Raw genomic sequence first — 18,462 nt, forward strand, 5'->3', positions numbered from 1 at the left:
TTGTACCGCTGTCTGAGTGAAGGAATGGAATCCAAGTGGAGGTATCCGGGGAGTCAGTGGTCTGCGTTAGCAAGTTGTACCACTGCTATGTGAGAGGATACTGGAACAGGTGAAACTGTAAACAGGAGTCAGTGGTCTGCCACTAGCAAGTTGTACCACTGAATATATATGTGAGGAGGTGCACGGGGAGAGACTGCAACACAATATATACACGGGCACCTTGACTTTGATCCACAGTAATATGCACAATATAAATGTATAAATGACTGAACAACACTGCCAATATAGAAAGTCTCTTGAAGTAATCCGGCATGAGATAACACAGTCAATGATGGCAGTAGAGTCAGCAGATAGTACACTCCAGAGGAGAACCAACACAGTCAATGATGGCAATAGACTCAGCGGATAGTACACTCCAGAGGAGAACCAACACAGTCCAGCAAGGTATGCAATACACAGCACAGTCAATGGGAAGTATGCATACCGTGGTTCAGGAGAAGGCAGTCAGACAGGGGTGCAGAGATACCTGAAGGGCAGGAGGCCAGCAGGATACAAGTCCCTGGATGGGTGAAGCGGGGGTCTAGCAGGTGCAGCGCACAGGTAGGTAGACCAGCAGGGAACACAGGAAGGCGTGGAGAGCGGTTCAGCAGTAGATGGATGAGTAGCGCTGAGAAGTAACAGCAGCGGGTCTCTGCGGGAACACGGAGGTAACCAATAGCAACCAGCAGGTGCAGTAACGATGGGACACCGGAGCAGAGTTGAACTGGAACAGATGATCACGGAGAGTAGCGGGTAGCAATAGTGGCAGCAGACTCAAGGAAACACGGTAGAGTTGACAAGGACTGAAGACTGAAGCGCACAGAGGCGGCGGATAGGAATCAGCTAAACAGTCACGATGAAACACAGACGAGTTGCAGGTTGAAGACTGTAGTGCACGGAGGCAGCGGATAGGAATCAGCCAAACAGTCACGATGATGAAACACAGACGAGTTGCAGGTTGAAGCCTGTAGTGCACGGAGGCAGCGGATAGGAATCAGCTGGCAGTCACAATCATGAACAGGTGAGTGGATGTGGATGAAGGACTGTAGTGCACGGAGGCAGCGGATAGGCATCAGCTAACAGTCCCAATGATACATGGTAGAGTTGAAGTGATTAGAAGACTGTAGTGCACGGAGGCAGCGGATAGGAATCAGCTCACAGTCACGATGATACAGTAGATGGTAGAAGTGGTATGGGAACCACAGTAGTAGAAGTGGTTTGGAAACCACAGAGGTAGAAGTGGTTTGGAAACCACAGGAATCAGCTGGGCTGAATAAACAAGGAAACACAGGAACACCTTCAGAGACTCATGGGGAATGAGACTCCAAGATCAGGCAACGTGGTGTTGACCACAGGTGCTTAATATAGGGAGGTTGCCTGATCTGCCAATTAAGTTAAAGGAACATACACTGAAGGTTTGGAAAGGGCTGCGCATGCGCAGTCCCTCAGGATAGAGGACGTCCACGGTTCCTAATAGTCCGGGAAGAAGCACTCACAGTCCGGTGAGTGACAGTACCCCCCCTTTTAAAGGTGGGCACAGAACGCCTGGAACCGGGCTTGTCCGGATTTTTGGAATAAAACTTCTTCAGAAGGGCAGGAGCATTAAGATCTTCAGCTTTGATCCATGAACGCTCTTCAGGACCAAAGCCCTTCCAATGAACGAGGAAACGGAGGACTCCTCGCGAAATTTTTGCATCCAATACCTCAGTAATCTCGAAATCCTCCTCCTGATGAACTTGAACTGGCTGCGGTGCTGAGGGAGGAGTCGAGAAACGATTGATAATAAGAGGTTTGAGTAAGGACACATGGAAGGCATTGGAAATCCGAAGATTCTTAGGAAGAAGAAGTTTAACACATACTGGATTGATAACTTGAATGATCCTATATGGACCAATAAAACGAGGGGCGAATTTCATAGATGGAACCTTCAAACGAATATTTTTGGTAGATAACCAAACCCGATCTCCAATTTTTAGTGGTGGAATAGCCCGCCTCTTCTTATCTGCGAAAGACTTATATTTGTTAGATGTCTTCTTTAAACAGGTTTTGACCTGAGACCAGATATTTTTGAAGGTCTGGCAAGCAGTCTCCACAGCAGGAACTTGGGTGGGCGGGAGGGCAGGAAATTCCGGAAAAGACGGATGGTGACCGTAGACCACAAAGAATGGAGTTTTGGATGATGACTCATGGTACATGTTGTTATGGGCGAATTCAGCCCAAGGAAGCAATTCTACCCAGTTGTCTTGGTTGGCTGAAGAGAACATCCTAATAAAGGTCTCAAGATCTTGATTGACTCGTTCCGTTTGTCCGTTAGATTGCGGATGGTAAGAAGATGAGAGTGCTAATCGTATGCCCAAGGTTTTACAAAGGGCCCGCCAGAATCTGGAAACGAATTGTACTCCTCTATCCGACACAATCTCAGACGGACATCCATGGATACGGAAGATTTCTTTAATGAAATGTTCAGCCAGAGTAGACGAGGAAGGTAAACCGGACAGAGGGACGAAATGGGCCATCTTCGAAAATCTGTCTACCACTACCCAAATAGTATTGTGATTCTTACTTGGTGGCAAATCAGTAACGAAATCCATACTAATATGGGTCCAAGGCTTGGACGGAATGGGTAGTGGTCGCAGCAACCCTGCTGGAGTTCTGCGGGAGGATTTGAACTGAGAACATAAATCACAGGAAGCAACAAACTCTTTGACGTCTCTCCTCATTGAAGGCCACCAGTAACTACGAGAGAGAATCTCAAAGGTCTTGTGTTCACCGGCGTGTCCAGAAAAACGAGAGGCATGGAACCACGAAAGGATTTTCCTCCTCAGAGTAGGAGGCACAAGGGTCTTCCCAAATGGTAGCATTTTGGTGGATGAAGCAGCCAGAGAAATACATTTGGGGTCTAGAATAGCATGGTTGGGAACCTCTTCTACATCAGAGGACGTCACAAAAGCTCGAGATAGAGCGTCAGCTTTCTTGTTCTTAGCAGCTGGTTTGAAGGTTATAATTAATTCAAAACGGGAAAAGAAAAGAGACCATCTTGCTTGACGAGGGTTCAAGCATTGAGCAGATTGCAAATATGACAAGTTCTTATGATCCGTGAAGATCGTCACCGGATGGCGAGCTCCTTCCAACAAGTATCTCCATTCCTCTAATGCAGCTTTGATGGCCAGCAACTCCTTGTCCCCGATAGTATAGTTTTTCTCTGCGGGCAGAAGACCCCGAGAGTAGAAGGCACAAGGATGTAATTTTTGTTGCTCCGAGCGTTGGGAGAGAATAGCTCCTAAGCCCACATTAGAGGCATCTACTTCTAGGAAGAAGGGGAGTGTCACATCAGGTTGTCGCAGAATGGGAGCAGACGAGAAGGACTCTTTGAGGATTTGAAAGGCTTGGAGAGCCTCAGATGACCATTGCTTAGTATTAGCCCCTTTCCGAGTTAGGGCCACAATGGGAGATGCAATGGATGAAAAGTCTTGAATGAAGCGTCTATAGTAATTGGCAAAACCTAAAAAACGCTGGATGGCACGAAGAGTAGTTGGCTGAGGCCAATGTAGTACAGCATTTACTTTGTCTGGATCCATCTTCAGGCCAACTCCGGAAACTATATACCCCAAGAATGGAATCTGGGGTAACTCGAATGAACATTTTTCCAATTTACAGAACAACGAGTTTTTCCGTAGTCTGGAGAGGACCTCTGCCACATGTTGGTGATGAGAAGGCAGGTCCTGTGAGAAGATCAATATGTCGTCCAGGTAGACAACGACACATACATATAATAAGTCCCGAAAGATCTCATTGATGAAACCCTGGAAAACAGCGGGGGCATTACACAGCCCGAAGGGCATTACTAAATATTCGTAATGCCCATCTCTGGTGTTAAACGCGGTCTTCCATTCGTCACCGGAACGGATTCTAATTAAATTGTAGGCACCACGAAGATCCAACTTAGTAAATATCCGAGCTCCCTTGATGCGATCAAATAGCTCAGTGATCAGCGGAATGGGATACCGATTCTTGATAGTAATGGCGTTGAGTCCACGAAAATCTATACAAGGGCGTAATGATCCATCCTTCTTTTTGACGAAGAAGAACCCAGCTCCAGCGGGAGAGGTGGAAGGTCGAATGAACCCACGCTGGAGATTCTCCTGTATGTACTCAGATGTGGCTTGAGTTTCAGGTAACGAGAGAGGATAGACCCGACCCCTGGGAGGAGTCTTGCCAGGTAGAAGATCGATCGGACAATCCCAAAAACGATGAGGAGGAAGACGTTCAGACTGAGCTTTATCAAACACATCGGCAAATGAAGCATACTGAGGAGGGAGTCCCGGGGAGGAAGATGAGATGGAAGATTGCTGTACTTTAAGAGGAATAACTTGAGAGAGACAACGATGGTGACATTCAGACCCCCAAGACGTAACTTGAGGGGTGCGCCAGTCAATCTGGGGAGAGTGACATTGAAGCCATGGAAGGCCTAAGACAATCGGACTTGTCGTAACTGGAAGAATTAAAAACGAAATTTCTTCATGGTGTAGTACACCAATCTGAAGGGTTACTGGAGACGTACTCTGGGTGATGAGACCATTGATGAGACGTGATCCATCTATAGCCGTCACAGTAATGGGTGTTTTTAAAGTGATCACTGGTAGGGACCATTGATTCACTAGTGATTTAGAAATGAAATTTCCTGCTGCTCCGGAATCAATCAATGCCTGTGACTCAAAGGATTTGGTAGCAAAGGAAATCGTAACATCGAAAGCGCAGACTTTAGATTTCATAGACAATGGAGAGGACTCCAGGGACCCTAACTTCACCTCTCCAGAACTAGTTAGGGCCTGGCATTTCCCGATCTCTTAGGGCAAGAGCTGAGCATATGCGTGGAATCAGCACAATAGATACAGAGTCTATTCTTTACTCTTCGTTTCCTCTCCTCTGAAGATAATTTGGAACGTCCTATCTCCATGGGAATCACAGAGGATGGAGCTGGATGAAATTGAGGGTTTGAACAAAGAGGTGCTTTGACAGCCGTTGTTTTCTCAGACTCTCTTTCACGAAATCTCATATCTACACGATGGCAAAGAGAGATCAAATCTTCTAGTGACGAAGGAAGCTCTTGGGTAGTCAGTGCATCTTTAATTTTATCGGAGAGCCCCTGCCAGAAGGCGGCAACTAATGCTTCAGTGTTCCACTGAAGTTCAGAGGCTAAGATCCTAAATTGAATGACATACTGTCCTACTGTATGGGAGCCTTGTCGCAAACGAAGAATGCTGGAAGCAGCGGAGGTCACACGACCTGGTTCATCGAACACACTTCGGAACGTGGAAATGAATTTGGCACTATCTTGTAGAATTGGATCGTTTCTTTCCCACAGAGGGGAGGCCCAAGCCAGGGCTTGTCCAGAAAACAATGAGATAAGATAGGCCACTCTGGAACGATGGGTAGAAAAATTTTGAGGTTGGAGTTCAAAATGGACTGAACATTGGTTAAGGAAACCTCTACAAGTTTTGGGGTCCCCGTCATATTTTGACGGAGTAGGCAGGTGAAGCGTAGGAGCTGTAGACACCTGGGATGGCACTGGGGAAACGGAGGAAAGCACAGGAGCTTCAATATTAGCTGTAACAGTCTGTCCAGATGTTCCTTGGGAGGTTAACGATTGGTAACATTGAAGTAACAGCTGTTGGCGAGCATCCTGTTGCTCCACACGGCTGACCAGATGCTGCAGCATCTCTTTAGCAGTAGGTTCCGTATCTGGGTCTGTCATGGCCTGATCTTACTGTCACGGGCACTAGGAGTCTTTACCCAGGGATCACCAGGTGATAGGCTTACCAGAGCAGTATAGGTGGTAATATGGTACTCTGGTAGCAGGGTGATCACGGAACAGGAAATAGCAGATGATGAGATGCTCAGGAAAGTCTATGACTAGCAGCACTGGCAATATGGAGGTAGTAATACACGAGGAACTGTATGGACAAAGGACACGTGAAGGTAGTCAGTGGTCTGCGGTAGCAAGTTGTACCACTGCTATAGTGAGGAGGAATGTCCAACAGAAACGAGGAGGTGATGAGAGTCAGCGGTCTGCGGATAGCAAGTTGTACCGCTGTCTGAGTGAAGGAATGGAATCCAAGTGGAGGTATCCGGGGAGTCAGTGGTCTGCGTTAGCAAGTTGTACCACTGCTATGTGAGAGGATACTGGAACAGGTGAAACTGTAAACAGGAGTCAGTGGTCTGCCACTAGCAAGTTGTACCACTGAATATATATGTGAGGAGGTGCACGGGGAGAGACTGCAACACAATATATACACGGGCACCTTGACTTTGATCCACAGTAATATGCACAATATAAATGTATAAATGACTGAACAACACTGCCAATATAGAAAGTCTCTTGAAGTAATCCGGCATGAGATAACACAGTCAATGATGGCAGTAGAGTCAGCAGATAGTACACTCCAGAGGAGAACCAACACAGTCAATGATGGCAATAGACTCAGCGGATAGTACACTCCAGAGGAGAACCAACACAGTCCAGCAAGGTATGCAATACACAGCACAGTCAATGGGAAGTATGCATACCGTGGTTCAGGAGAAGGCAGTCAGACAGGGGTGCAGAGATACCTGAAGGGCAGGAGGCCAGCAGGATACAAGTCCCTGGATGGGTGAAGCGGGGGTCTAGCAGGTGCAGCGCACAGGTAGGTAGACCAGCAGGGAACACAGGAAGGCGTGGAGAGCGGTTCAGCAGTAGATGGATGAGTAGCGCTGAGAAGTAACAGCAGCGGGTCTCTGCGGGAACACGGAGGTAACCAATAGCAACCAGCAGGTGCAGTAACGATGGGACACCGGAGCAGAGTTGAACTGGAACAGATGATCACGGAGAGTAGCGGGTAGCAATAGTGGCAGCAGACTCAAGGAAACACGGTAGAGTTGACAAGGACTGAAGACTGAAGCGCACAGAGGCGGCGGATAGGAATCAGCTAAACAGTCACGATGAAACACAGACGAGTTGCAGGTTGAAGACTGTAGTGCACGGAGGCAGCGGATAGGAATCAGCCAAACAGTCACGATGATGAAACACAGACGAGTTGCAGGTTGAAGCCTGTAGTGCACGGAGGCAGCGGATAGGAATCAGCTGGCAGTCACAATCATGAACAGGTGAGTGGATGTGGATGAAGGACTGTAGTGCACGGAGGCAGCGGATAGGCATCAGCTAACAGTCCCAATGATACATGGTAGAGTTGAAGTGATTAGAAGACTGTAGTGCACGGAGGCAGCGGATAGGAATCAGCTCACAGTCACGATGATACAGTAGATGGTAGAAGTGGTATGGGAACCACAGTAGTAGAAGTGGTTTGGAAACCACAGAGGTAGAAGTGGTTTGGAAACCACAGGAATCAGCTGGGCTGAATAAACAAGGAAACACAGGAACACCTTCAGAGACTCATGGGGAATGAGACTCCAAGATCAGGCAACGTGGTGTTGACCACAGGTGCTTAATATAGGGAGGTTGCCTGATCTGCCAATTAAGTTAAAGGAACATACACTGAAGGTTTGGAAAGGGCTGCGCATGCGCAGTCCCTCAGGATAGAGGACGTCCACGGTTCCTAATAGTCCGGGAAGAAGCACTCACAGTCCGGTGAGTGACAGAGGGCTTTATAGGTAAGGGTTAGTAATTTGAATTTGATTCTGGAGGACACAGAGATTCAGTGTAGGGATTTGCAAAGTGGTGCAGCAGATGTGAACCGGTGAGAGAGGAAGATCAGTCTTGCAGCAGCATGTAGGATGGATTGAAGGGTGAATATATGGGTGTCAGGAATGCCTGATAGCAGGAGGTTGCAATAGTCAAGATGGGAGATGATGAGAGAATGGATTGGATGGATGAGTAGTTTTGGTAGCATGTTGAGTAAGAAAATGTTGGCAACGTTTTTAGGGTGGAGTCGACAGGACTGGGAGAGAGTCTGGATGTGAGTAATAAAGCAGAGGGCAAAGTCAAGTGTGACACCAAAGGCAACAGGCTTGGGAGACTGAGGAAATTGTGGCGTTATTGACATTGAGAGAGATTTGAGGGCAGGTGGTAACTTTGGCAGGAGGGAAGATAATAAGCTCTGTTTTGGATATGTTGAGCTTTAGGTAGCGTTGGGACATCCATGTGGAGATAGCAGAAAGACAGTTGGTTACATGAGATATTACAGAAGGAGAGGTCAGGGAAGAGATTTAGATTTTGGTGTCATTAACGTAGAGGTGGTATTAGAGGCCGAATTAGCATATTAGTGGCCCAAGAGAAGAGTGTACAATGAAAAAAGTAAAGGGCCAAGAACAGAGCCTTGTGGGACCTCAACAGATAGTGGGAGTGGAGGGGAGGATGTGCAAGAGGTAGAAATGCTAAAGGAGTGGTTATATAGGTAGAAAGTGAACCAGGAAAGAACTGTGTTATGAAGGCCAATGGAGTGAAGGGTGTTTAGGAGAAGAGGGTGATCAACAGTATCAAAAGCAGCAGAGAGGTCCAGGAGAATGAGTATGGAGAAATTACCATTAGATTTTGCAGTAAGAAGATCATTGGTCACTTTTGAGAGAGCAGTTTCAGTGGAATGTTGGGGGCAGAAGCCTGATTACAGAGAGTCGAGAATGGAATGAGTGGAGAGAAAGTAAGACAGGCGTTTGTACACTAATCACTCAAGTAGTTTGAAGGGGTTTGAAAAAGTGGAGAAGTTGCCTATAGCAACCAATCAGATTCTAGCTATCATTTATTTAGTATTGTACAAAATGACAGCTATAATCTGATTGGTTGCTATAGGCAACATCTCCACTTTTTCAAACCCGCAGTTTAGTAAATCTAGCCCCAAGTTTCAAGTCTAAAATTCTGTGTTTTAGAAACAGAAACAGTTGCTTTTATAAACAGTGAACAGTTGCTTGTGTTACAATTTCAATGTCATATTATAATTGGTTGAAGTAATATATAGGCGTTCCATAATCCATTGAGGTCACAAGACTGCGATTAGGGTTTTAAGAAGTGAGGAATTTCTTTGTTCAACAATACTGATTAGGAACATCTGTTTTTAGAATTAACTCTTACACTACTGCTCATATCTCTCTTCAGCACACAGACAAATATATTTGCAGTAAAAAATACCATATTAAATAAAACTATACAAATAAAATAAGATTATATATATATATATATATATATATATATATATATATATATATATATATTTAATGGTAATATATGGGTTATATCCAAAAATTTATTTGACACATTATTTGTGCAGTATCTGGGCACTTTAAAAGATAATTGGTGCCCAAACAGCGTTTGTGCAGTATCTGGCTGCTGTGAAAAATTATATCTGTGTTCAGCCAACTGTTACCCATAATGAGCAAGAAATTAAATCAGAAAAGAACAATCTTAAGCTTCTTTAAGAAAACTGAAAGTACAAACACAACAACAGAGCCAGAAATTTTCAACAAGGGCATTGCAGACGAACCTGGTCCATCTTATAAATCACAGTCTATTTTGCGTAAAAAATGTTTCTCTAAATATCGCATATCGGAAGTAAACAGTGATTGGTTTAAAATATTTCAGTGGTCATTGGTAAAAGATAATGGAATGATGTGTTCCACATGTATATAATAATGGAAAGAGACCGGCCTCAAACAAGGAAGTGACTTGGGTGACTATTCTATGCAAAAGGTTTTCGAAAAAGAAAGTTTAATTGACAATGAACAAAGTAAATTACGTACTGGTTCGTGTACAAATATATTTAAAAAACGTGGCAATGAAGGCAATGATGGATGTGGATGATTAGAAAGCACAAAGGAGTAGCAAAAATATTAAAAGATGAAACAGGAGGTATAATGGTCAACTGTCATTTTATAACCCCCATCTGGCTCTTGCTAGTGCCCAAGTAGGTGCTGACTGAGGTGCCTTATTTGGTAAAATTTAACAATATCTCAAGGCAATTGTTCTTATTTTTTCAAAATTCCCCAATTAGAATTGCTGATTTAACTGAAATCCAGAATATACTGAACAGTCCTCAGAATAAACGTAAAATGGCCAGTGCTGCCAGGGCTCTCTGTTGACTTTGCAGTACAGTCTTTAAGAGAAAGCTTGGTGAGTGTCATTGCTGCACTGGAAAGAGAGGCCACTAAACAACATGACATCAGAGGTGAAAGTTTAAGCAAATATATGAGAACATACAATCTTATAATGTTTTCAGATGTGCCGCCTCATTTGTCTAAATTGTCTAAAGTTTGGCAAGTTTTCAATTTAACAGAAACAGACTTTTAGAATCTACAAAATTATGCATTATGGAATTGAAACACACACCTGCTACTCATTTTAAAAAAACTCCATCTACATCTTGCTGGCGAATGGTCAGATCTTCAAGTAAATTGTTCTGATGCTAATGCTACTGCTTCTAGGTTGAATATCTATGGTAAATACATAGACACAGTTATAAACCAGCTAGAAGCAAGATTTCCAGATATGTCAATCATATCCTGTTTTTCAAGAGTAGTCAAAGCAGACAGGCATGACCAAAATGAGGCTTGTGATATTCTGTTTGCGCAATACTCTAAAAATGGAAGTCCTACAATCTTAAACTATGAAAACCGTAAACTAGAATGGCCCGTTGCAGCATCAAAACTGTTTGAACTAGAGTCCTACAAAAATCTAGATGCAAACCAAATAATGCATACATTTTCAACAACTACTGAGTTCAAAGAATCTTTTCCAGGTTTAACAAAACTAGCTGCTATTGGACTGACCATAGCTGTAAGCACAGCTGAATTTGAAACATTTTATACTTTAAAACAAATCTAAACCTGTTTAAGGAATCACATGAAGCAGAGCATACTAAATAATCTGATGCTGATCCTACAGACAATGATTATAAAAAAGCTGCAAACAGCTGGCCGTCTAAGAAGAAAATAACAATTAATATATAAAATGTTAATCTCAAGGTTAAAGCAAAATAAGGTCAGGATTTCAACATTTAATTACTGCGAAGGCCCTCACCCGGTTAATTCTTGATGCCACCCGGTTGGCATAATTTTCTAGGGAGAACCCTGATGTGTTTACCCCTTCTACTGTAAAAAGTGGCTTCACATGATACAAAGTGGATAACTTCACAGGAGAACTCTATTTGTTTGCCAACAATGTAGTACTCACGATCTTAAGTAATAAAGAAAAAACAAATTAAAAATAATATTAGTGGACCTGGTCCCCTTTAAATTCCACTTCCTTCCATCCCTCTAAACTGTGAAGTTGTAGCTTTTCTTGCACTAAACATTAAAAATGCAATAATAGTCTAGATAAGGGGTAAGCAATGTAAGAAATTTGATGGGATATCATCATCATCATCATCAGCCATTTATATAGTGCCACTAATTCCGCATTGCTGTGCAGAGAACTCACTCACATCAGTCCCTGCTTGAAGCTTACAGTCTAAATTCTCTAATTATGCACACACGCACACGCACATGCGCACACACACACACACATCGAGAAAGGTCCTTCTTTCAAGTGCCCTATTGACTAAGTTTATTCTGGGTCTCTTAGGTCATGTAAGAAATAAGCCTATGTGCCAACCAAAAAATTAATTCAAGCTCTAAAATGATCTTTTTGTCTTGACAGCCATCTCATCTTGCATCTCTAAATTCCCTAACTCTAAAAAACAATCCTCAAACAACATATTAAACAGACCATTAATAGCCATGGTCAAGTCATTCGTTGGTCATGCAGTGCAGGAAAGCTTTAGATCCAGGGTCGTTTGTTTCTAATAGCAGCTATCATTCCTATGTGATTCACATATTATTTTCTGCAATAAGGCATAGTTAGATCTCCAAGTCCAGCTCAAGAAGTGGTTGCTTAGCCAATAATTCTGAAGTAGTTACATTTACACCAGGGAGTATTTTTACTAAACTGTGGGTTTGAAAATGTGGAGATATTGCCTATAGCAACCAATCAGATTCTAGTTGTCACTTTGTAGAAAACACTAAATAAATGAAAGCTAGAATCTGATTGGTTACTACAAGCAACATGTCCACTTTTTCAAACCCACAGTTTAGTAAATACCCCCAGATGTTTGTTATATAGATGACAGCGTGACTTCATGTACAATAACGAGCCAAGTAACATGACTACTAATATGTTGATTAATTTTACCCAGAGCAGTAGTTATCCAAAAATATAAAGCTATTCAGTGCAAAGTAAGTCCAACTTCTCCACAGAAAGAAAACTATTTTTATTTTATGGGCTTTATAAAGCAAAACAACAGACAAACATACAGGCAATAAAATTGTTTTTCCCCATAATTCTGCCATGGTTATTTTTATGCAGTTAGTGCAACACCAAAAACATATTTATATGTAAAATATATATTACACAATATAATAAATCAAGCAAAAGGAAAAAGGTGTAGTATCACACCAATTGTTGGGAGTTAGATTGCCCTCAGTCACACAATCAGAGATAATGCTCTTTCATTAGCTGTGGGTTGCAACCACTAACTTAATGTGGCAGGTGGGGAGTTTGACTGGGGCCGTACACCTGTAAAACCATAACGCAGGTGTCCTAAGGCAGAGCTAAGGGAGGACAGAAACCTCCCGTGGAGCAGAAGAGCATTAGAAAAGAAAAGAAGTTAGTTCAGAAGTAGTGCACTCACAAGCTCCCTTGTATGAATTGTTACTGATATTTGCAACCTCTTATACATTTTTATAATATAACTTTTAATAATTAATATTAATATTAGAACCATAAAAGACAGCGAAATATAAAGGAAAAAAAAAGTGTGAATGATTAAACTAAAATGTGCATTTAAAATTGCTGGATACACTTCGATTGTCTCTTAAATTAATTGAGGATTTTATACTCAAAATGATAGAACTATATATTCAGGATCATAAAATTTAATTTTACCCTTAGGGATGAAAGCCTCCCTTTTTATACAATTATGATTATTCTACCAGAATTATCCAATTAAATTCTATAGTTGTAGACTCTCCGTAGTCCTGTCTGTCACAGCATTAACATGCTTGAATAGTTACTATGTTGCTGACATGTGTTGGTGTTATGAATTGTATCTAATAGTATCCCCTCTATTGGATCACTCATACCCAAGAGTACTCTGTTGTAAGGCAAGGATATGCTTTCTCATGCATGTTAATTCCTTTCACGAAATATGCCATAGACGGGTGGTGTACAGCTTAACGGTGCTGAGTACACCGACAACACTTACCCCGACATCTTCAGTCCTGACAGCTGCTTCACCGACAAGGATCCATGATGACTCTTCTGTGAAGTGACTTCAGTCAATCACGATGAACGAAGATGGCGGGACTTGATGGCGTCAGTGAGATAGGCAACGCTGTTAAAGCTGCTCTTAAGGGGGCAATGTAAGTATGCGGCTATGTACAATGTCCGACCCTTTCTAAAGTACATTATACATAGCCGCATACTTACATTACCCTCTGTAATCTATACTAGTGGACCAATAAATAATCTATACCCATTTATAACAGTGGAAATTTTTTTTGCTTGCACTGTAATCTTGAGGCAACATAATAAACTCAATTTTTGGGATACACTTCACCTTCATGTTTTCTTCATGTGACTGCTATGGGTGCTTTAACACACTCATTTTATATGGCTTCATAATGAATGTATCCAGGCACTTATATGATTTGACAAATAGTAAGGATACATTGACTATATATATAATTCAGTGTATTGTGCCACTATGCAACACATGCAATTAGTAATGTGCACCTTTACCTTAAAAGATAAGGGCCTATTTAATGCCTTGTGCTGCTGTATAGTAAACCACATTTATCAACCTTACTAGTTCTTATATTTTTCAGTTGTTTGATAGACTGCTATGGAAAAAAACAGATAATGTAATATATATCTAGTATTGTTTTCAATTCAAGATGCATTAGCACACAAAACATCAACAAATATGTAGCTTTGTTTCATTGTACATGGCTCCTTAAAGTGGACCTACACACTGTAGAGGCATCCATTTTGTTCAGCTTATCACTTTGTTAACATCACTGAGGCATTGTCATGATGTTTGGCTTATTTCAATGAGACTCTGAATTGATAGGCTACACTCTCATGCGTATTAGTTAGTATCTCTACAAGGGCCTTATCTGACAATCCTCCTCATTAAAGAGATAGTGATTTATAAAGCTGAATTCTACAGCCTGTGGTGCTACCAGAATAAGCACCTCCATTGTCAAGTTCTTAGGATATGTCCCAGTTTCCCTTTGAGAAAATGTGAGGTATATGTATGGATATAAATTTTTACCTTGCGCTTCATCTTTGAGATTAACTTCTTTTTTCTGCCTTATGAGCTTCCATCGTGGCACTAAAGGAGGCTTTGGAGGAGCAATTAAAGGACATGATCTAGTCCTAGACACGAGTACTGGGTGGTTGTAAATGTGAGATAGTCCATATTGTCTCAGCTTTTCTGATGAGTCTGCCTTAGAATAAGAATAAATATATATACCTTTATTTTCTGAATTCTTAAGCATTAGTATTCCAACTGTATGCTTTTGCAATAGAAAAATATGGTTAATATGAAACCATTAAAAAGCTAATCATGGATTGCATACCACACAACAATTAACATTGCTTCTGAAGTGCAAGGCCAACCCCAATTGCCAGTGCACACCAGAGGCACCTGCTCTAGTGCATACAGCACTCGCTCACCATGGTGAGTGGGGCAATAACTCCCAATTTCAGTACAACAGGTACAGTTTGGAGCTATGGGTCACTGCACATACGTGAACTGGTTAGCATGCCCATACAAGCTCAGATTGGCCCAGTGAAGCGGTACGTTAACCCTTACCACTCCGGACCAGTATCCCCTGGGCAGCTGAGTAATGCTGTGATATACATATTTTTTATACAATTTTTACCTATTCTATGCTTTTAATATCTCTCAATGAAAGGGACATAGAGCTGTGCCAGCCTGTTTTCCAGTGTTTTGTTACTTAAGAAAATGCACATCTCCTTGGCAACAGTCCTATCACCAAAGAATATCTATTTAATTGCCTTGACATAATTACTTAACGCCCAATGCTTTATGTGAATTATTTTTTTTTGCTGTACTAATACATTTTGAAAACTACTTTCATCAGGGAAGCATCTGTTGAGATTCAATAATTTTGGGGAAGATGCAGATTCTACATTGATTTTTGCTGAATTAAACTTACTTATGGACCCCTTTTCCACTGTTGGATACATACATATATATATATATATATATATATATATATATATATATATATATAAATATATATACACACACACATATATACACTGAGAAAGATTTTATATATATATATATATATATATATATATATATATATGTATATATGTAACACCCCCCTAGTTGTGTTCTAGTAAAACCCTGCACTTCAGTAAATACAGGAGGGGTCACCTAGAGGGTTAGCTAGAAGTTTATAAAAAGTTACATAAACTGGTTACCATGGTGATAACCCAGCCCAGCCTGTGAGACTGAGTGAAAGGAAGGAGGGGCGGTTATTAAGGGGGGAGAGATAGATAGAGAGAGAGAGAAAGGAGACAAAGGAGAGGAGAGATGGTAGCTGGGGACCTGGGAGAGAGTGGGGTGGAAGCTCCCAGGCTCCCCCAGCATTGCCTGGCTGTCTGAGCATGGTGACTGAGCCAGGGCAAGGAATGTGTGCCCTGGATGAGGGGGAGAACTCCATGCCACTATAGAGAACCCAAGATAGAGGGGGACACTTCGCATAGAAGAGGCCCTGGAGTGAGGGCTGCTACAAGAGGCAAGGTAACTGTAGTGTCAGATCCTGAGGCTGAGAGAACACAGAGTGACTTGTCAGAGCACAGGAGACATTATTCCCGCAGAGGAGGGATGAGCTGCAGTTGAGAGGTACACAGAGTGTGTCAGAGCTGCATGAAGGAGAAGCTGCCTGCCTATTAGCATCCATGTGAGTGCCCTTGCAGAGGAGGGTGATCTGCAGTGAGTATGGAGTGCAAGAGACATGTAAATTATGTTATTTAACATCTGGATAACATTAAGAACTGTGCTGGAGAGAGTGAGGAGCTGTATATATTTTTCTTTATTGCTGCAACCATTATGATTATCGTGCTGGAGGAGGAGTGTAAATAAAGAGTTGAGTTTGTTATAGAGATGGTCTGGCACCCAAATGATTGTGACTTTTATTACACTGCACCAAAGTGACATCCCCTGTGTCCTACTAACTAGAAAGAAACACCTGCATGTGCAGGTTGCCCCTGATCATTTACACCCATGCCTATCAGCTAGCCAGGGCTTGAGAAGGAGGTGCACTGTGTACCCTTTGCACATCACACTACACACAGTGACAGGGGGTTACATAATGGCGCCCAACGTGGGGCTCGAGCACAACAGATGGAGAAAGTGCTTGCAGGACACAGGGACTGAGTGCAGTGTACCCAGCCGGAGTAACACCCTTGGGGCACCATGTCTGACCGTCTCTAGATGCCCAATAGAGACCAAGGATAATGAGGAGGTGAAGCAAGTTGATTGCTGAGTAGTTCTGTCCGGGACAGTATTTGGAGCAGCAGTGTGCTTGTTGCTGAGACTTGTAGTGCCACTTATCCCAGCTGAGTGGGAAGCAAAAAAGAAGAGGTTCAACTTGTGAGGTGTAATTACAATGTGACATCTGTATATTGCCCTTCCGGAGGATTAGGGGGAGCAAAGAAAGGCAGATCGTCCACGGTGGAGAGAAAGGGGGGAAGGCAACCCCGCTGGTCAAATGCAACCCCTGCATATATTGCTGAGAAGTATTTGTTGGGAGGGGCCCACGAGAGCCACCTGTCTCTTTTTGACCCAGGAGGGGGGAGACATGGGCAGGCACGGGCAGGTGCTACATTGCTTTGGCATTAAGCCACATTTGAAGGTACATTGGGAAAAAAACAGGACACCTGTGACTCACATGTTTACATCCATTGGGGGTGTTGTGGGGTATGCAATGTGAAATGTGTTTATATTCATACTGCCATTGTATTGCTATGCTGTGTTCACTTTACATTGTGATTTTGCATGCAAAAGTGATGTAGAAATTGTTTACATGTGTGCGCATATGTGAGTTAGGTGTGAGTGAGATTAGCTAGACAGCCCCACTAGGTGTAGTTTAGGGTGCCCAGCTAATCAGGGGAGAATGTAACACCCCCCTAGTGGTGTTCTAGTAAAACCCTGCACTTCAGTAAATACAGGAGGGGTCACCTAGAGGATTAGCTAGAAGTTTATAAAAAGTTACATAAACTGGTTACCATGGTGATAACCCAGCCCAGCCTGTGAGACTGAGTGAAAGGAAGGAAGGGCAGTCATTAAGGGGGGAGAGATAGAGAGAGAGAGAGAGAGAGAGAGGAGACAAAGGAGAGGAGAGATGGTAGCTGGGGACCTGGGAGAGAGTGGGGTGGAAGCTCCCAGGCTCCCCCAGCATTGCCTGGCTGTCTGAGCATGGTGACTGAGCCAGGGCAAGGAATGTGTGCCCGGGATGAGGAGGAGAACTCCATGCCACTATAGAGAACCCAATATAGGGTGGGACACTTTGCATGGAAGAGGCCCTGGAGTGAGGGCTGCTACAAGAGGCAAGGTAGCTGTAGTGTCAGATCCTGAGGCTGAGAGAACACAGAGTGATGTGACAGAGCACAGGAGACATTATTCCCGCAGAGGAGGGATGAGCTGCAGTTGAGAGGTACACAGAGTGTGTCAGAGCTGCATGGAGGAGAAGCTGCCTGCCTATTAGCATCCATGTGAGTGCCCTTGCAGAGGAGGGTGATCTGCAGTGAGTATGGAGTGCAAGAGACATGTAAATTATGTTATTTAACATCTGGATAACATTAAGAACTGTGCTGGAGAGAGTGAGGAGCTGTATATATTTTTCTTTATTGCTGCAATCATTATGATTATCGTGCTGGAGGAGAAGTGTAAATAAAGAGTTGAGTTTGTTATAGAGATGGTCTGGCACCCAAATGATTGTGACTTTATTTACACTGCACCAAAGTGACATCCCCTGTGTCCTACTAACTAGAAAGAAACACCTGCATGTGCAAGGACCCACTGATCATTTACACCCATGCCTATCAACTAGCCAGGGCTTGAGAAGGAGGTGCACTGTGTACCCTTTGCACATCACACTACACACAGTGACAGGGGGTTACATATATATATATATATAAATATATATATGACTTATTTTATATTCCGTTTTATTATATATTAGCAGTCGTGCTTGAATTCCTTAGGTACACAAGGGTGATTTCCCTCCCCCTCTACAAGCATGTGGTTAGTGGAGGTTCTGTGAAAACCTTAGAAGCAACTTGTTTTGCATAGTAAATGCTGTGCGCTATTTCCTGTAGAAGGTTAACTCCACCTAGAAGAAAGGTTTTGTTATTATGTAACA

General features: G+C 42.9%; 1 protein-coding gene across 1 annotated transcript in view; it reads right to left on the reverse strand.

The window, feature by feature from the left end:
• The window catches only part of ADGB (androglobin), a 259,425-nt gene that overhangs the window by 122,310 nt on the left and 118,653 nt on the right, over positions 1-18,462 (reverse strand). The window contains exon 11 of the mRNA XM_075203593.1: positions 14,334-14,508. Within this exon, the coding sequence (XP_075059694.1) occupies positions 14,334-14,508 (175 nt within the window). The remainder of the gene's footprint in view (positions 1-14,333; positions 14,509-18,462) is intronic.

Source organism: Mixophyes fleayi, chromosome 3 (assembly GCF_038048845.1).
Source record: "Mixophyes fleayi isolate aMixFle1 chromosome 3, aMixFle1.hap1, whole genome shotgun sequence".
In the NCBI taxonomy this organism is placed as follows: Eukaryota; Metazoa; Chordata; class Amphibia; order Anura; family Limnodynastidae; genus Mixophyes; species Mixophyes fleayi.